Source organism: Pseudonaja textilis, chromosome Z (assembly GCF_049901715.1).
Source record: "Pseudonaja textilis isolate UNSWEBS1 chromosome Z, rPseTex1.2, whole genome shotgun sequence".
Lineage (NCBI taxonomy): Eukaryota > Metazoa > Chordata > Lepidosauria > Squamata > Elapidae > Pseudonaja > Pseudonaja textilis.
The window spans coordinates 126,534,096-126,554,461 of NC_142008.1; the positions used below are offsets into that span (position 1 = coordinate 126,534,096).

Below are 20,366 nucleotides of genomic sequence, written 5' to 3' on the forward strand. Positions count from 1 at the left end.
TGGATTAAGGAGACATTCAACCTAGAACTAAGGAGAAATTTCCTGACAAGTGAGAAAAATTAATCAGTGGAACAGCTTGCCTTCAGAAGTTGTAAATACTCCAATACTGGAGATTTTTTAAGAAGAGACTGTACATCCATCTGTCTGAAATGATATAGGATCTCATGAACCAGGGGTTGGACTAGAAGACCTATTCACCCCAATAACCCCTGAGATAATGTCTGATTTAAAACTTGTCAGGCCTGGAGACTAAATTTAAAAAGAAGACCAGATTTAAAGGCCGGGAAACAAAAAAAAAACTATGAAGAACAGTTGCAGGAGTTAGGTATGGCCAGTCTGGGGTGTGCGGGGCAGGGGACATGATAGCAGTCTCCTCGTATTTGAGGGGCTGCCACAACGAAGAGCGGGTCAATTTATTTTCCAAGACACCTGAAGGCAGGAGAAGAAGCAACAGATGGAAAATGATTGAGGAGGGACGCAACCTGGAATGAAAGGGAAACTTCCTGACAGTTAGAACAATTAATCAGTGGAATAGCTTGCCACCAGAAGTTGTGAGTGCTTCATCCCCAGATGAAGTTTTTAAGAAGAGACTGGTTTGAAATGATACAGGGCTTGAACAGGGGGCTGGACTAGAAGACCTCTGAAGTACCTTCCGACTCTTTTATTCTGTTAACCTCCTCCTTTATCCTTCCTTGTTGAAGAAGCAATAATTCATGAAGCAATGTCTGGTTTAAAATGCCACCAATTTCTAAGTTACACAGCTCTCTTCCCAGCCAAAGAGTCCTGGGATCTACATGGGGCTGCAGATCATGTATGCAGGTCAAACTGAGTTTTGAAGGTTTATTCTCAGTGATTTTTTAAAAAGTTTTTATGGGTTTTTAAAAACAAACATAAACAAACAAAACATAAAAACATCAAGCCATCTTCCATATATACATATGGAACACATACAGTGTGCCAGTTGGTTTACAAATTGTTTTGTGCTTCCATTTCTTAGTCTTCAATTACAATTACATTGCATATAATCTCGTATTTTATGTTAATTTTCTAGGAGCTGCTTTCTAGTTTTTTATCCTTTTCCTTACCTTGTCATCCAGTTCTTGACCACTAAATTCCAGTTGTACAAACTTGTTGGTACGGGAGACCTCTTCAGCTTCGATCTGCCAATAAAAAGGACCCCAAAAAGTTCATGCCAAGAGAGGGAAAAACACCAAGATAACTTGCCTACCATTTTCTTCAAATCAATACAGGTAGTCCTCGACTTACGACCACAACTGGGAGCAGAATTTCTGTTAGGGAGTTGTTAAGCGAGTCACGTCAGAAATCGCGACTATTTTGCCACAGTGGCCAAGCAAATCATTGCAGTCATTAAGTGAATTGCCCTGCCAGCTTTTCCCTCACTGACTTTGTCAGAAGCCACAAATGGTAATCACATGACCCCGGAACACTGCAACCGTCATAAGTACATGCCAGTTGCCAAGTGTCTGGATTTTGATCATGTGATCACAGGGATGCTGCAATAGTCATAAGTATGAGGACCAATTTGTAAGCCTCTTTTTTTCCAGTTCCGTGGTCACTTTTAATGGTGGCGAAATGAAGGTTGTAGTTTAGTTGCATCCTTGTTAACTTTTCTCAGTGATATTTGATTTTACTAAACAACTTAATATATTCTGAGGTATTATTCAGTTGAACTAAGCCTTCTACATAGCTCCCACCCTGTATTGGAATCTGTGGGGCTTCAAGTTCTGCACATCAGGGGTTGACAACGGTCATAAGTTGAGATCAGGAACAGTCTGACACAAATCCTTATTTTTCCTTTGAAGCACACAGCCGATGCTACCTTACAAGGTTGTGGTGCAGATAAAATAGAACAGAAGGGAGTACAAACCATGTCCAGAAAGGCAGATTGTAAATATTTGCAAAATTATGAGAAGAATCTGCTCTCCAGTTTCCAAAAGTCAGAACAGACAACTCTTGTAAGTAAGCCAAGCTGCACACGGGGAGAGAAAGCTAAATGTTGATTCCCAGAGGATGACACTGGGGGCATAAAAGGGCAGCTTCACCTAGCTGTTATGGGACTTATGGTCCCAACACATTACGCATTATTTATTATTATTATTATTTCTCTTATTATTTTTATCCTATTATTTATTTATTAAAATAAATTTTCACCCATCAGATCACGCTGCTTCCATCGCTCCTGCAATTCCCTGCACTAGGCCGTGTCTCCTGTCTTTTCCCCCATCCCCCCCCTCCGAATTATCCTTGGTTTCCCCTTGGTCTTCCCTAAAATTAAGGTTATTTCCCATTTCCCTCCTGCCCCTTCCCCTGGATTTATCTACCGTGATGGTTGAATTCTCCAAAATCTCTCCACTTGGCAACATCAGCTCCTTGGTGACCTTGGTTTGGGAGACAATCTGGAGATGAAAAGATAGAATTTATGTTTGGATGGATGGATGGATGGATGGATGGATGGATGGATGGATAGAAAGATAGGAAAATGATAGATGATAGATAGATGATAGAGTGTGTGTGTGTGTGTGAATAGATAGATAGATGATAGAGTGTGTGTGTGTGTGTGTGTGTGTGGATAGATAGATAGATGATAGATAGATAGATAGATAGATAGATAGATAGATAGATAGATAGACAGACAGACATAGAGATAGATAGATAGATAGATAGATAGATAGATAGATAGATAGATAGATAGATAGATGATAGATAGATAATAAAGATAGATAGGTATAGATAGATAGAAATAGATAGATAGATAGATAATGATAGATAATATAGATATAGATAATAAATATAGATATAAATAGTTGATAGATAATACAGATATAGCTAGATAGCAAGACAGATCATAAAGATAGATTTAGATTGATAAATAGATAATAGATTGATAGATTGATAGATAATATATATTTGGAGAGAGAGAGATAATAAAGAGATAGAGATAGAGATAGATAGATAGATAGATAGATAGATAGATAGATAGATAGATAGATAGATAGATAGATAGATAGATAATAAAGATAGATAGATAGGTATAGATAGATAGAAATAGATATACAGATGATAGATAATATAGATATAGCTAGATAGATAATAAATATAGATACAGATAGATAGATAGATAGATAGATGATAGATAATACATATATAGCTAGATAGCTAGACATATAATAAAGATAGATTTAGATAGATAAATAGATGATAGATAGATAGATAGATAGATAGATAGATAGATAGATAGATAGATAGATGCAGACAGACAATCAGATAGATAGACACAGGTAGGTTAGTAGGTAGACAGAGACAGACAGAGAGCTAGAGAGAACAAGAGAGAGAGCTAGAGAGAGGGAGGAAGAGAGAGAGAGAGAGGGAGAGAGATGGATGGATGGATGACGGGACAGACACACCGACCACCCCAGGCAGATTCCCCTCTTACCTGCCCCAGGGAGCATTCGGTGGTGCCTATCAGCATGCCAGACTCACAGCCTAGGTCAGAATCACTTTCTCCATCAGCATCAAAGATCTCGAATTTCAAATTTTGCATCTCCTCGAAGAAGTAATCCAGGGCAAAGACATGGGCGAAAACGGGGTTCTGGGCGCCATGCAGGACCTCCGAGCGCCCCACCTGCGGGAGGAAAGGAGAGGTGGGTGCCAGAAAACTGGAAAGAGGGGTTCCTGCTTGGGAGAAAAGCTGGAAGATGTTTGTGGTAAAGGTGAGAGGTTTCATCGGGCTGTGCTGTTAAAGCTGAATATCACATTTACTGGTGTGTGTTTTTTTTTAAAAAATTGATGCTTATAATCTTGCAAAACAGTGTTTCTCCCAACTTTAGATACTTTAAGACCGGCGGACTACAACTCCCAGAATTCCCCAGCCAGCCTGTTTTTGGAGGAGCAGTAAATTAAAACAAAACCTATTTTCTTTAGTTGTCCATTAAACATTGGTGGGATGCAGGTAGTCCTCGACTTACGACTGAGCCCCAAATTTCTGCGGCTAAGTAAGATTTTAAGTGAGTTCTGCTCCATTTTATGACCTTTCTTTCCACGGTTGTTAAGCAAATTGCTAAAGTTGTTAAGTTGGTCACACCGTTGTTAAGTGAATCGGGCTTCTCCATTGACTTTTGCTCGTCTGCTGGTCGCAAAAGGGGATCACGCGTTCCTCGCCTGGGACGCTGCCACTGTCATAACTACGAGTCAGCATCCGAGCCTCTGAATCTTAGGCTACGTGACCTTGGGGAAGGCTGCAACGGTCGTTAAGTGTGACAAAGGGCTGTAAGTCCCTTTATTCACTGCCATCGTAACTTCAAACGGTCGCAAATTAAAAGTTGCAAGTCAAGGACTATCTTCTATGCATGAAATCCAAGAACGTGAGACTTTTTTTTTTTTGCAATTGACCAACTAGAATGTTGTCAATGCCAAGAATTTTTTTGTTTTTTAACGCCGTACCTCGTTCCACTGTCCATCGCTGAGCAGCTGGATAACCAGGCATGGATCAGGTTTAATGTTGGCTTCTCTTTCCGGCAGGCTCCAGCAGGAGACCCGAAGTTCAACACGGGATGCCCCCAAAGCCACCGGCTGGGAATCGGCCCCTTCAGACATGACGGAACCCAAAGGAAAGAAAGTGAGAAGGAGGAAAAATAGGAGAAAAATAGATGGTGGGATGGACAGGTGGAAGCTTTCCCCGCGGGGAGGCGGGAAACCAAAGAGAAGCGAAGAGGCCTACTGGCTGTGGGTGATGGGAAGTGTGATACTTCAGGTTTAGAAGAGGGTTAAAAAAGTGGAAAGGAAAATAGAAAAGAGGAAAAGAAAAGAGGAAAGTGGAAAAGGGGAAAGGAAAGGAAAATAGAAAAGAGGAAAGGAAAGGAAAATAGAAAAGGGGAAAGGAAAAGAAAAGAGGAAAGTGGAAAAGGGGAAAGGAAAGGAAAATAGAAAAGAGGAAAGGAAAATAGAAAAGGGGAAAGGAAAAGAAAAGAGGAAAATAGAAAAGAGGAGAAGAAAATAGAAAAGAGGAAAGGAAAGTAGAATAGAGGAAGGAAGAAAAGAAAAAGAAAGGAAAGAAAGTAGAAAGGGAAAGGAAAAGAGGAAAGAGGAAAGGAAAATAGAATAGAGGAAGGAAGAAAAGGAAAAGAAAGGAAAGAAAGTAGAAAGGGAAAGGAAAAGAGGAAAGAGGAAAGGAAAATAGAATAGAGGAAGGAAGAAAAGGAAAAGAAAGGAAAGGAAAATAGAAAAAAGGAGAGGAAAGGAAAGAGGAACTGGTGATTCAACCATTTGGAAGGATAAACCCAGGGTGGCATCCCACCGATGCCAACTCCAGCCAGGGGTCAGGAGGACGCGGGGGGCAGCCTCTCTCATCCAGGGACCGAGCGATGGACAGGGAAACTGGTTTCCTGGCAGGCCATGAGCTTTCTGAAACTTCTGCCCCATGCTACCTGCCTCTCACCTCCGGTAACGGTACTGGGAACATGTGGGAGGCCAGCTGGCATTTCCAAAATTGGCACCTGCACTTTATGAGCCCACAAGGTGCTGAGCCAGCTGCCTGGCTCTTGATTTATTTCACGGGGAGGGGTTGGAGGTGGGGTCGTCTGTCATGAGGGATGTGAGTCAAGTCAACCCCAGGATGTTCTTGAAGCAGCAAAAAATTAAACATTGCTTAAAGAGGCCTTTTCCAACCTGGAAAAGATTTCCAGGGACCTAAAATAATCCTTCTGAACCTGGTTAAAGGTTCTCAGGGACTTAAAATGGTCATTTGGAACCCAGTTAAGATTTCCAGGGACGTAACATGGTTAATTGAACCTGATTTAAGATTTCAAGGGACGTAACATGGTCAGTTTGAACCTGGTTAAGATTTTAAGGGATGTAACATGGTCAGTTTGAACCTGGTTAAGATTTCCAGGCATGTAACATGGTCAATCTAAACCTGGTTAAGATTTCCAGGCATGTAACATGGTCAGTTTGAACCTGGTTAAGATTTCAAGGGATGTAACATGGTCAGTTTGAACCTGGTTAAGATTTTAAGGGATGTAACGTAGTCAATCTGAACCTGGTTAAGATTTCCAGGTATGTAACATGGTCAGTTTGAACCTGGTTAAGATTTCAAGGGACGTAACATGGTTAGTTGAACCTGATTAAGATTTCAAGGGACGTAACATGGTTAGTTGAACCTGATTAAGATTTCACGGGACGTAACATGGTCAGTTTGAACCTGATTAAGATTTCAAGGGACGTAACATGGTCAGTTTGAACCTGGTTAGGGTTTTAAGGGATGTAACATGGTCAGTCTGAACCTGGTTAAGATTTCCAGGGCCATGGATGAGAAAAGAGACTCTATATAAATCCAAGGTTTCTCTTCAAGGAATGATCTATTAAGGGTTCTTCAATCAACTCAGGAACAAAATGGAGCTTCCATGTTTCATGGCAGTGTACCTTGGGATACCAGAAGGCTGGGGGTTGGTTTGGGGGGGAATGGTGAGGGGGTGGTAGAATGTAAAACAGCAAAGGAAGCATCCTAGCCTCCCTCATCTCTGATTTATGAGCCTCGTGGCCACATCGGCGCTCGAAATAGGACGCTGGAGTAAATTTACTCTGGGTCTGGTCCAGCAAGGCTCTCTCGAAGCGCCGACTCAGCGTAACTGGATGGAGATCAAATGGATTTGTAGAAGCTACAATTTTCTCTGGGAATGCCGGCAAATAAATAGCAAATCAAAGCTCAAGGTTTGGCAGCCATTTTGACTTTTTCGACCTACTCTGAAGGTGCCACTCAAGAGGAAGGAAGCCAGGGAGAGTTTGCAAACTTGTTTTTTTTTCCCCCTTAATGTTTCAAACTCAGCCTTTGCCAAAAGAAGGGGATTTTTGGGGGTGGGTGGGAAGGAGAGCACTCACAATTTGTGTGTGCGTGTGTTTGTTAGTCGGGCTGGGAGGCCAAGAGACTTTGCTGACCTGCCCAGAACTAAAAAGTAAATTCTGCAGGGGGGAATTAAGAAAGCGTAGACCTCTCTCTGCCTGGTTTTCCTTTCCGTGTCATTTCACGGAGGAGTGCCGGGTTGGCACCCTGTGTGAGCTTCTGTTCTCCAAAGGGGAAAAACACACACCCTGTTGTTCTCCGTGGTGTGTGTGATAACACACACACAGAGAACAGCTTTCAAATGTGCCACACAGGGCTGACCGAACAGAAACTAAAATCAGACCGAGGATTCAAACAGAGACTCAACAGGAAGCCTCCCTGATATTATTCTGGTCTGGGTTTGCGTGATACTGACAGAAATCCTGAGCCGGCCTCCGCCCCCCACAAATAAATACAGGTAATCCTTAACTTACGACTATAATTGAAACCAAAAATCCCGTTACTAAGTGAGACAATTGTTAAGCAAATTTTGCCGTTTCTTCTCAACGGCTGTTCAGCGAATTGCTGCTGTTGGTTCAGTTAGCAACCCCGTTGTTCATCACATCGGGTTTCCTCGTCGACTTGGCTCATCAGAAAGTCGCAAAAGGGGGAATCGCGTGACCCCTCCCCCCCCGCCGCCCGGGGACTCTGCGACCATCATAAATACCAATCGGTGGCCAAGCCGTCCAAGTTTTGATTGCGTGACCATTAATGGTCGTAAGTGTGAAAAACAGTCGTCACTCTTTTTAGCGCCGTTGTAAATTCAGGACTACCTGTGCAGAAAAGGGGCCTCTGATCTGAGTTACTAATTAGTCCTGGACTTTCAACACTTCATTTAGCGACCGTTCAAAGTCATAATGAAAGTGACTTATGACCATTTCTCACACTTACAGCCATGGTCACGTGATCAAAATTAAAATCCTTGGCAACTGAGTCACATTTATGATGGTCGCAGCTTCTCAGGGTCATGTAATCCTTTTATTGAGATCTTCTGCCCAGACAAGACCACAGGGAAGCCCGATTCACTTAACAACTGTGTTACTAACCGAACTGCAGTGATTCACTTAACAACGGCAGCCAGAAAGGCCGTAACATGAGGCAAAACTCACTTCACAAACACTTTGCTTTGCAATGTCAGTTCTGGGCTCTGTTGCAGTCGTAAATCGAGGTCCTCCTGTGCTTTCCAAGCTAATTATATAGAAGGATATTAAGATGATTAAGTTATTAATTGTCTTAATTAATGGCCAAGTATTACATACTTTATGACAGCTGTAGGCCAGCCTTAGGAAACCGGTCCAGGATGTCAAAAAGTCAAAATGGCCGCCCTAAAATTGCACTGGAATTCTCCTTGCAATGATTGGCGTCATTGTGGCTGCAATCTGAATAATAATAATAATAATAATAATAATAATAATTATTATTATTATTATTATTATTATTATTATTATTATTATTATTATTATTATTATTTAACTGTATTCGATAACCCCAAAATATCCCCATTCCCCACAAACGAACGGATGGTGGTTTGTGGCAACCAGTGAATTGCAAAAAATAAAATAAATTGACTCATTTTGAAAAACCAGAAAAACTAAGCAAGGCCCAGAACGGACTGTAATTTTTGTTTCTCGAGCGTGCAAAAAGTGCATGTATTCTGTTGCTTTTCACACCCGCTCTAGATTTTCACCAACCTGAATGCCAGGAACAATGTTCTTGGGTGTCTGGGTAAGCTGGAGGGCGAAAATGCCATTTAATTTGAGGAAAGATTTTTTTTCAAGTTAAGAATCACACTTAAAAACACCTCATTTAAAAAGCATGATTTTTTTTTTAAAAAAAAGAAAACATCCATAAAGTGCAGATTAATTGGTAGTTTTCCACTGGAACTTATTCAAGTTAAAAGGCCGGCTGTGCAAGCTTTGGAGAATTACAAAATCCATCAGACGGCGGGGAGGGAAGTGGCTGATTGGAACTCTTAGGGCCAAACCCAGTTCAGGGATTCTCAACGGGAATAATATTATTAATAAAATCAAATTTATACCATGGAACCTATGGTCTTTAAAAGAAATACCCAATGGAAACTATCCCAATTTTAAAAAAATTACCGCTGCATAGAAAACATAGGTTGGAAGGTACTTTAGAGATCATCTAGACTCACCCTTTGCTTAGTGCAAAAGATCATCTAGACTCACCCTTTGCCTAGTGCAAAAGATCATCCAGACTCACCCCTAATCTATTTCAAAAGAACATCCAGACTAACCCCTTGCTGAGTGCAAAAACCCAGAGAAGGAAAAAAGCAGCCAAAAAAAACCGGAACCCAGATTAATGTGTTCAGTGCGGGAAAAACAATTGTTGTTGTCTTATGCTGGCCAAACGCGCATGATTTTAATTAATTAATTGAAAAAAATCTATTTTTCAAAAGAACAAATAAGCCGCCAGCTGAACGGCTCTCAAAAGGAGGAAAAATAGGTTCTTAGGTTTGTGAATTATCCCTGTTAGATCTTTTATTGCTGTTCGGGAACTCAACCGCAAATTCTGCGGAGCTGCGGGAGCTTGTAGTAAAATTATAGTAATTCTTGAAATAGGTTGTTTCTCCCCAGCTGCTATTTCTTTTGTTATTCATGCTTTTGTTATAGCGTTTTGCTCCTGTTTTAAAGACCAGGTAGTCCTCATTTTACGACCGCTACTGAGCTCCAAATTTCAGTTCCTAAAGTGAGAGAGTTGTTAAATGAGATTTGTCCTATTTTACCAACTCCCTAGCCATAGTCGTTAAGTGAACCACTGCTGTTATTAAGTTAGCAACAAGGCTGTTAAGTGATTCGCCGCAGTTGTTAATTGAGTCAGATTGTCGTTAAGTGAATCCGGCTTCCCCATTGACTTTGCTCATCGGAAAGTCACAAAAGGAAATCACATGTGACCGCTGGACACTGCAACCGTCACAAATACGAGTCGCCCAAATTTTGATCACGTGACCAGGGAGATGATGCAATGGTCGCAAATGTGAAAAACGGTCCTAACAAGTTGTATTTTTCAGTGCCGTTGTAACTTCAAACGGTCACTAAATGAACTGTTGTAATTCAAGGACTATTTGTATAGTTAGACACCTCCCCCTCCTGTATTGGGCATTTTGAGAAGAAAATAAATACCTAAATAAAAATAATTGTTGGCATTGTCAATATCTGGCAGCCGTTAAATACCTACTTTTCTCTGTTGTGTGGGAAAAAACCCACAACTTTCTCCCATAAATTCACCACAGCGGAGAGAGCCACAAAGCTTGTGTGCGCACACAGACCCACAAATATTATTTTAACAAAGTCTCCCTTTTTTCTTTTTCTTCTTCTTTACTTGGTCCAAGCAAATCTTTAATTGCTGTACTGTATATTAAATTAAGGGACTTGAGGACAAATTTGGAACATTGCAGGCATGTAATGAATCAACAATCAAATCTCTCAAGATCACACGGCACACAATGTGTCGGTCACATGCCGGCAAAACACAACACCCCCCCCCCAGAGAGAAAGAAAGTGTGTGTGCAAAAAAGTGTAGCAAATGGTGTGCGTTGCCACTAAAAAAAACCACACCACGGGACCTCCCAAAATAACAGATTAACAGAGTTTGAAGGGACCTTGTAGGTCATCTAGCCCAACCCCCTTATTTTTTGCTTTTATAAGCAAAAAAATAAGCAAGATGTGGCCCTCGCTGCAAAAAAAAAAAAACGGGTGAAAAAAAACGTGCGTGTAACACAACAGTGCGAAGGACCACAAACTGCGAGGGCGTTGTCTACAGCACAATGGCCATACCTCGAGCCATGAAGCAATGATATATCCATAAGGAGGAAGCATCTGTTTGACCGGTCCAAACCCCCACTCCTCCTGGCAGCAACTCACACAAGCATGTACAAAGTGCAATCTGAAAATTGCACACTTCCTTCTTGTGTCCTTTGCTGCAGTAAATCAGGCTATCCCCACACCAACGACATACCACGGGTGCAAAAAAATCCCATTTCCCCCCACCCCCTACACACACACCAACAAATGCATCAAATCTATAAGGAGAGAAGAATGGGACTTCCATGGGCCAAGGCAATCTATCTGATCACCAGAGCAAAGCCAAAGGAAAAAGCGGTATTTCTTTATTCCTAGAAGGAAAAAAGGAGGGTATAAATGAAGGACGCTCCCCCCCAAATGAAGAAAAATTACAAGAAAGGACACCCCAACTCTGAAATGGGGAAACGGGAGTAGAGAGTAACAAAAGTTGTACATTCGGTGTGCAGCCCCTTAAAAAAAATCGCACAACCAAGTCCTCCCATTGCATAACACCAGTTATGCAACGATCCTTCGGTGTAACCCCCACCAGCCAAAGGAGTGAGAGTCGGTGCTTTCAGCCTCCGAGCGCCTCCTCAGATACACTGCTCCTGAATCAGGAGGCTCCATTTTGCTGGGTCCAATAAAACCTGGCTGGGTGGGGCGAAGGATTCCCCCCTCTCAAGGAAAGACAGCCGCTGGGCTGCTAGAGGTTTCTCCCACAACTCCCCCGCAAGAGGTTGCAATCCCTAGGGAGAGACAAGGCACATGGGTAAGGGAGTCCATCCCGCTCGGAGCAGGATGATGGGGGAGAGAGAGAGAGAGAGAGAGAGAGAGACCAAACCGAGGGTTACAAAAGCTTCCAAACTAGCTTCCCGGGACGGACCCTCAAAAAAAACCCCATGAAGATGCTGAAAGGACACGCCCGGGGGAAGGAAGGCAGGAATTCACAGTGCGGGCTCCGGCTGGGGAGCATGGGGCTTGTGATCCATCCCAAACGTCTGATGGAAAGGAGGTTGGGACGAGGCGCGGGACCGTGGGATGGGGATGGGAGGAAGAGGAGGAGGAGGAGGAGGAGAAGGGAGGGGGCCCATCAGAGAACACCCCTCCCAACTCGGGGACTCTAAAGCCCATCTGCCACGGTTCGGGAGGAAGGAGCCGCGCGCGCCCCTGAGTGGCAGCACTCCGCGCACCGGATCCGATGCGCGCAAGTGGCGAGCGTGGGAAAGCGGCCAAACTCTGAAAAGCGGGGGGACTCTCCTGCCGGCCTGGGGGTGAATTGAGGGCCCTGAAATAGCCCATCGGACCCTCCCTGGCCCCCTCCCCGCGAGGAGGAGGAAGAGGAGGAGAAAAAGGGACACCCCCCCAACCCAAATCAGAGAAATCGGAAATCTCAACTCGGGAACCACAAAGCCCATCTTTCGCGGCAGGGCGGTGGCGGGAAAGGGGCCAAACTCGGAAAAGCGGGGACACCCCCCCCAGTCGGGGGTTGAGTGTCCTAAGGAGGAGGAAGACGAGGAGGAGAAGGGAGGGAGCCCCATCAGAGAAACCTCCCGAACTCGGGGACCTCGAAGCCCATCTGCCACGGCCCTGCCCCCCCGCCCGTGGATCGACCCCCACCCCCACCCCCTAAGGATGCAGCGGGCGGCCCGTGACACGCCCAGTAGGGCGCAGCGGCCCGCAAGGTGCGGCCCCGCATCGCTACTAGGTCTCACCTGGGTGGCAAGCGGAGGGTCGGGGATGATGGGCTCGGGAGACTCTGTGGGCTCGGGTCCTGCACGGCTTGGTCCTCTAGGTCCGCCGCCCGGAGGGAGACCCCCCCCAACAACCCAACTCAACTGAACCCCTCGGCCCGCGACCCCGCTGGGTAGGCAGCTCAGCCGTCCCGCGCGCCTCTCCTGCCGGTCCCACGGATGCTCTGAGCCGCGGTCGGGTCTCCTCCCCCTCCCCCGCTCGCTTACTCCCCTCTAGCCCCCGCCCCCGATCCGAGGCTCCTCCCCCTCGCCAGACTCCGCAGTGCACGGGGCGGGAGGGGAGGAGGGGGAAGGGGGAGGAGGGAGGGAGGATGTGGTGAGAGTCTCACCCACCCCCCTCTCCAAAGTCCCGGGAACCCCCAACTTCCCGCCTCCCCCAAAGGATAGGATGGAGGTTTTCTGCACGGGAGATGGCTGGGAACCGGGGTGGCGGGGACTCGTTCCCACGACCCGCCAGGAGAAGGAAGCGCGAGAATGGTTGGGACGAGACCGCTTGGCTGGGAGTCTCCAGGCGGGGTCTCCGAACCCCCAAATTCTCCCGGGGGTGTGTGAAAGTTGATTGATAGACTAACTGGGAGATTGGTTTTCTGTTTTACCCTTCAAGCTTGCTTGCTTCTTTCCTTCCTTCCTCTCCTCTGCTCTTCCTTTCCTTCTTACCTCCCTCCCTCCTTTCTTTTTCTTCTTTCTTTTCCTTCCTTCCTTCCTTCCTTCCTTCCTTCCTTCCTTCCTTCCTTCCTTCCTTTCTTTCTTTCTCTTCCTTCCTTCCTACTTCACTTACTCCCTTTCTTTCTTGTTTCACTTCCTCCGTTTCCCTTTCTTTCTTCCTTTCCTTCTTTTTTCCTTCCTTCCTCCCTACCTCACTTATTCCCTTCCTTCCTCTCCTCTTCCTTTCCTTCCTACCTCACTTCCTCCTGCCTCCCCTTTCTTTCTTCCTTTCTTTCCTCCCATCCGTCTGTCTTTCTTTTTTCTTTCTTTCTTGACCTTCTTCCTCCCTCCCTCCCTCCCCTCTTCTGTTCCTTTATTTCCTTCTTTCCTCCCTCTCTCCTTCCTTCCCTTCTTCCTTCCTCTTCTGTTTCTTTCTTTCCTTCCTTCCTTCCTTCCTTCCTTCCTTCCTTCCTTCCATCCTTCCTTCCTTCCTTCCTTCCTCCCTCTGTTCCTCTTCTCAATGCCCCACTTTTCCCAGAAGGGAAGCTAAAGTGCAGCCTCTGTCTTGGCGTTCAGACTGAAGCCAGCATTGGATTCACACTACAGTATAAAATACCGAAAAGCCTTAAAGTGCTTTCCAGTCCAGGGCCCCACAGCCTGCAGGACCTCCAAGCCTGGGCCCAGCCAAAAAAAAGTTTTCAAGAAGAGCTTTTAAACTCATATTTGACTTGTAAAAAAAAATCACAAGTACTGAACTCCTAGTTTTGGGCTTTTGGATTTTACAATGTTTAACAACCACTACAACTTTAAGACCCTGCGGACTTAATTCTGGGAGTTGAAGCCTGCAGGTTTAAAGTTACTTGAGATGGAAAAAAAAAAACCTACATGGAGATAATTTGAATGTGTTTGGCCGCGCTGTGATTGTGCTTAAAGCAAGCCAGGGCCCATATGTTAATTTAGGGACTGGTTTTCTTAATTCAGATTATCTAAAGTTATTTATTTTGTCAATTAAGTTCATCTCAATGGGTTGCAGCTTCAGAGCAGGGCAAATTTGGTAAATCCCTGGCGAATCCTTGCAAACTTAGAATTCACGTGTTTTCCCCCTGCACCGTCTGAGAAAGCAATTTAATGTCGGTGCAAGATTGCAATGTAGGCTACTGACCTCCCTCCGACTGGCATCCTTCTTCGTTTCAGACTCCGGAGTGTAGGATGGAGTGTGGACTAAACAAGCACCTGGGATCTGGAATAATGAGCTTTGGAAATTCGACAAGGAAAGACCGGTCAAGTTGCTAGATCTCAGGATGTCAGAGAAAATCAAAAGCTGCCCGGATGGGGGTTTTTTCCCTCCACGCCCAAGTGATGCTGAACTTCTAAGATTGCAAGTGGATTTCCTAAGCTTGAGACAGTCCTTTTAAAAAACTTATCTAACAGATTTGGGTCCGTGGTGGTTTCCTTGCAGATATTTCACAACCATACTAGGTAACATCATCAGTACTCCTCCTCCTCCTCCTCCTCCTCCTCCTCCTCCTCCTCCTCCTCCTCCTCTCCAAAAGTCTCCCACCCTTCTGGCACTGATAATGTTTCCTAGTTCGGTCATGAAACGTCTGCCAAGAAACCACCAAGTTCAGAAACTACCAAGGACCCCACAGTCCTTCTCCCCATTTTTCCTCCCTGCCGCCTCCTCCTCCTCCTCCTTCTCCTCCTCCTCCTCCTCCTCCTTCCCTTTCTCCTCTCCCTCTCCACGATCTCCCCTTCTATCACTGATGATGTTCCCTAGTCCGGTCATGAAATGTTTGCAAGGAAACCACCCAGCTCAGAGAGCACCAAGGATCCCACAGTCCTCCTTCTCTTCCTTCACTTCTTCCTCCTCCTTCTTTTCCTCCTCGCCCTCTCCACAACCCTCCCTTCTATCACTGATGATGTTCCCTAGTTGGGTCAGGAAACGTCTGCAATCAAACCACTAAGCTCAGAGTGCACCAAGGACCCCACGGTTTTAACCTTGAGATACAAAACATTCTCTTTTATGAGTTTGGTCCTTTACACAACTCCTGTGCTTTCCCCAAAATAAGACCCAAGCGGAAAATAAGCACTAGCGTGCTTTTTCAGGATGCTCATAATATAAGCCCTACCCCTTACAAAATAAGATCCAGCTAAGATCGTCAGCCACGTGTTTTGCGCTGTATTTCCTTCCCACCTGTCTTATTTTCCGGGAAACACGATAAGCAGGATTGGTAAATTTGCACAGAGGAATTGCAACATTTCAGAGATTCTAGCCGTTTTGGGGCTCAATTTTTTTAATGCTTCCCCTGGGACCAGCCAGATATTTTAATATTCCACCCTATTTTGCGGGTCAGCCCAGCTCTATTAATCTCCCATAATCCCATCCCTTAATCTCCCTTAGCCGTGAGCATCACTTTTGCATCCTTCTAAATCCCCAGAGCCAAGATCCATGGATCCCACAAAATTAGGGACCGAATTCTTGTGGGAATTTTCCGCTGGAAAAAAAGGCACGCACAGCATGGGAGAAACGCTGGAAGCTGCTGGGTATTTCTATTCTGGTAGAAGCCGCATTCACTCATTCGTCACACACTGCGAATTCTGGGAATTGTGTTCCTAATTTACTGGGGGATCCTGGGACTTACGACCACAATGGAGCCCCAAATTGATGTTGCTAAGCGGGACAATTGTTAACTGAGTTTTGCCCCGTTTTACAATCTTTCTTGCCATAGATGTTAAGCAAATCCCTGCAATAGTTCACTGAGTAACACAATTGTTGAATGAATCTGCTTTCCCCCGTGGACTTTGCTTGTCAAAAGGTCACAAAAGGGGATCACATGATCCCTGGGATACTCTGACGGTCATAAACAGGAGCCAGTTGCCATGCCTCTGAATTTGGGTCACGTGGCCAAGGGGGATCCTGCAACCGTCATACATGTGAAAAATGGCCATAAGCCATTCTTTTCAGTGCCATTGTAGCTTTGAGCAGTCACTAAATGAACTGCTGTAAGTTGAGGATTTCCTGTATTTCGAGTCTATTGAGGATCATAGGAATTGTATTCTTTATCAGGGATCCTAGAAATCATATTCCTAGCCTACTGAAGGATCTGGGAATCGTGTTCCTAACCCACTGAGGGGTCTGAGAATCGTGTTCCTAACCCACTGAGGGATCTGGGAATCGTGTTCCTAACCCACTGAGGGGTCTGGGAATCGTGTTCCTAACCCACTGAGGGGTCTGGGAATTGTGTTCCTAACCCACTGAGGGATTGGGGAATCGTACCCCTAACCCACTCAGGGATCTGGGAATCCTATCCCTAACCCACTGAGGGGTCTGGGAATCCTACCTATAACCCACTGAGGGATCTGGGAATCATGTTCCTAACCCACTGAGGGGTCTGGGAATCCTACCTATAACCCACTGAGGGATCTGGGAATCATGTTCCTAACCCACTGAGGGATCTGGGAATCGTACCCCTAACCCACTGAGGGGGTCTGGGAATTGTGTTCCTAAACCACTGAGGGATCTGGAAATCGTGTTCCTAACCCACTGAGAGGTCTGGGAATCGTGTTCCTAACCCACTGAGGGATCTGGGAATCATACCCCTAACCCACTCAGCGGGTCTGGGAATCCTATCCCTAACCTGTAGAGCTGTAATTGCAGGAATGTTCCTATCTCGGATGGCAAACCTCAGATAAAGAATGTTTCCAAGCAAATACAACTCAGGTAGACAAAGTCACTAATCTAAAGGAGGATTAGAGAAATGAAGTAAACATATGTTAGACTTTAACTAGAGATAATTAATTGTATTTAGCACAGATTACTGTGCTAAACAGTAACGAAAGTTAAGCAGTAACCAAAGTTAACCAATGATGGAGGATTACTAAAAATGTGTATAAATGCAAGACTAGACTCCAATAAAGTTCATCATGATTCATTTGATCATGATCAAACACCTCAACTGCCTCGTCATTACAACAAGTGGCGCCTGAACAGGGACCCATTTACTTCATCCGGCAAGGATTTGGTGCACCTTCAACCCTTTGTGGTTTCTTCAACCTTTTGGTTTCTGTAAGTATGGGGTCTTCACTTTCTGAGGAACAAAGGAAGCATGTAGATGAATTAGGCTATTTGTTGAAGAAGAAGAATACCGAGGTACTACAGTGAAATCTCTTAAGGCTGGTCCAGGAGATTGCAGCTCAGTGCCTATGGTACCCAGAAAAGGGGTCTTTAAAATTAACTGATTGGGAACGTATTGGGAAAACATTGCTTACTAAACCTCAAGCAAAAATAGAATTTTTGCATGTGTGGCATTTATGTAGGCATGCAATTGAAAAATTTGGTCACAATGAACTTTCTCTTTTAACACCTCCACCTTCACGTTATACTAATGCTGTCATTTGTCCCCCTTCTTCACCTGAATATATGTCTTCAATTCCCTCAGCTCCTGCAGATACAGGGCAAAAGCCTCCTGACTCTATTATTCAGTCTTCTTTTCAGAAAATGGTAGAGACTTGTAAAAGGGATGCCTCTGTCTCAGGAACAGAACTTGCAGAATTACTGTCTGTTTGTCCAGTACAATATCGTCCAGTACAATAACAGCTTGGACTGCAGGTAGCAGAATGGGAGGGTCTGCCTTATCAGATCTTAAGAGAGTTTAAAAAGGCAGTTACAGACTATGGGATTAATGGTAATTTTACAAGAGGACTTGTAGAAGGAATAAAAAATGGTTATACAACGTTCCCTGAAGATTGGAAGCAAATATTTCGCATGATTTTAACATCCATGCAATATGTGGTTTGGGAGAGTGAATATATGAGACATGCTCAAGCTGCTGCTTTAGGAGGGGGAGGAGCATATACAGTTGAGCAGCTATTTGGTTCTGGACCATTTGGTACAATTCCTACTCAAGTTGCTCTTCCTCCAGCTACGTTAACTATTGTTTCTGAATGTGCCTTTCGTACTTTTCTTAAGGTACTCCAAGCTGGAGAACCTAGAGCAAATTTTTCAAACATTTGACAGAATGCCAATGAGCCTTATGCTGACTTTGTTGAGCATCTGTCCAAAGCAATTAGACAGCAGTTTGATCATCAGGAAGCTGCTGGTGAACTTCTTCGCCAGTTAGCTATTGAAAATGCTAATGCAGATTGTAAAAGAGCTTTACAGCTGTTAAAGGCTACTGCTCATTACACTCTGGTAGATATGCTGCGAGTCTGCCAGGATATTGGATCACAAACTTATAAAATGCATTTGTTAGCAGCTGCTATTCAGAAAGGACAGCGACCAATTGGTAACTGTTTTAAGTGTAAGAAGCCTGGCCACTTTCAGAAGCACTGTTGTTCTACACCTTCTATGCCTCAGAATCGTCCTCCTAAGAAGTGCCCTATTTGCAAAAAGAGATTTCATTGGGCCAATCAATGTCGGTTTCAGTCGGGAAACTTGCCAATGGGTGTGGCACCCACCCAGAATCCAAAGCGTGCCTTTCCCATCATTCTGACTCCTCCAGCAGTCTCTCTCACTCCTCCCCAGCCACAGCCGGTAGCGCTGCGATTGATTTAATCACTCAAGAGGAAATTGAGTTTAAATTTCCCATGGAAGTTAAAATAGTTCCATCTCAATTTAAAGGTCCTCTTCCTTCAGGATTAATTGGCTTAATTTTGCCTCGTTCTTCTGCACACAAAAAGGGCTGTTTTGTTGTGCCTGGGATAATAGATTCAGATTACACTGGTATCCTCATGATTCAGATTTGGGTGAATCTTCCTCAAGTTCTTCCTTGTAATTCTTCTGTTGCTCAATTGCTTCTTCTTCCACATGAAATTCCATCTCCTGGTATAGGTAATCCTGGGGATGTAGGATTTGGATCAACTTCTTTATCTGTGGGCTTACTTCATCAGCTGAACTCCTCTCGTCCTTTGTTAACGATCTTCCTTAATAAACAACCATTTCAAGGGTTATTGGATACTGGAGCCGATGTTACTGTCATCTCCTCTTTACAGTGGCCAGTACAGTGGCCAAAAATGACAGTTTCTTCATTGTGGGGAATAGGAGGTTCTACAGCTGCTTGGCAGAGTGTTCAAGAAATTAATGTTACAACATCTGCTGGTAAGTCCTTTTTCCTACAACGGTACATTCTAGATATTCATACTAATATTTGGGGCTGTGATATCCTTTCTCTTCTTAATGCCCATTTGATTCTTGATGATGGCTCTTCCTCTTAAATGGCTCTGTTCTACGCTGGTTTGGGTGGAACAATGGCCATTATCAAGGGAAAAACTCGTTGCTTTATAACAATTGGCTGCTGGTCATATAGAACCTTCTACTAGTCCTTGGAATACTCCTATTTTTGTTATAAAAAAGAAAAATGGGAAACATAGAATGTTGCACAATTCCTCCGTTCCAATTCTTCCTGAATTACAAGTACAGAAATCATATACATTAGTACAATGGCAAAAATTACTTGGCATTATTAATTGGGCACGCCCTTTCTTCTACATTACAACTGGTGATATGTTGCCCTTATTTCAGTCTTTGAAGGGAGCACAATCACCAGGAGATCTAGTTGTATTAACTGGTCCTCAAAGAACATGCCTTCAAGAAATATTGAATAAGTTTAAGCATCAATATGTGGATAGGATAACATCCTTAACAATAGGACTTTGCTTAGCAATTCTTCAGACTACGCCCTTACCCACAGGATGTCTTTATTCTAATGCGTCCCCGCAAGCAGTCAACATTCATGAATGGATTAATTTGTCAGCTACTCCGCCTAGAAACATTTATCCTTATCAATCAGCATTAGAGGATTTGATTATTAAAGGTCGTAAATGAGCCTTACATCTTACAGGACAGGATCTCATTAGCATAGCTTTCACTCGTACAAAAGTTGAACATGAGCATTTGATGATGATTTCAGAATCATATCAGATAGCCTTTTCTGAATTTGTGAGAAACTTGTTGTATTCTTTACCCAAGGATCCTAGAATAGTGGTTACTACTACTTAAAATCCTGCCTTTTCTTCCATTTTTGTGCGAAATCCTATTTCTAAAGCTTTTACAGTCTTTACTGATGGATCACCTACACGGGGTGTGGTTGTCTGGCAGATTCAACAACAATGGTATTCTAAATTTACTGCCACGCAGACTTCAGCTCAACATGCTGAGCTGGCTGCTGTGATTTTAGCTTTACAATTGTTCAATGACCAACCTATTAACTTGATCGTTGATACTCAATATGTGTATTTAGCTATGCAATCTCTTCCCTTTTCTTATTGTGCTCT

The 20,366-nt window shown here is 44.1% G+C and overlaps 1 protein-coding gene across 1 annotated transcript in view; it reads right to left on the reverse strand.

The window, feature by feature from the left end:
- The window catches only part of CPNE6 (copine 6), a 15,715-nt gene extending 11,071 nt beyond the window's left edge, over nt 1-4,644 (reverse strand). Inside the window, exons 1-4 of the mRNA XM_087917307.1 lie at nt 4,462-4,644; nt 3,455-3,643; nt 2,343-2,417; nt 1,086-1,160 (exon numbers count right to left, since the gene is read on the reverse strand). Of these exons, the coding sequence (XP_087773433.1) occupies nt 1,086-1,160; nt 2,343-2,417; nt 3,455-3,643; nt 4,462-4,614 (492 nt within the window). The 5' untranslated portion in view covers nt 4,615-4,644. The remainder of the gene's footprint in view (nt 1-1,085; nt 1,161-2,342; nt 2,418-3,454; nt 3,644-4,461) is intronic.
- Between the last annotated feature and the right edge of the window lie 15,722 nt (nt 4,645-20,366).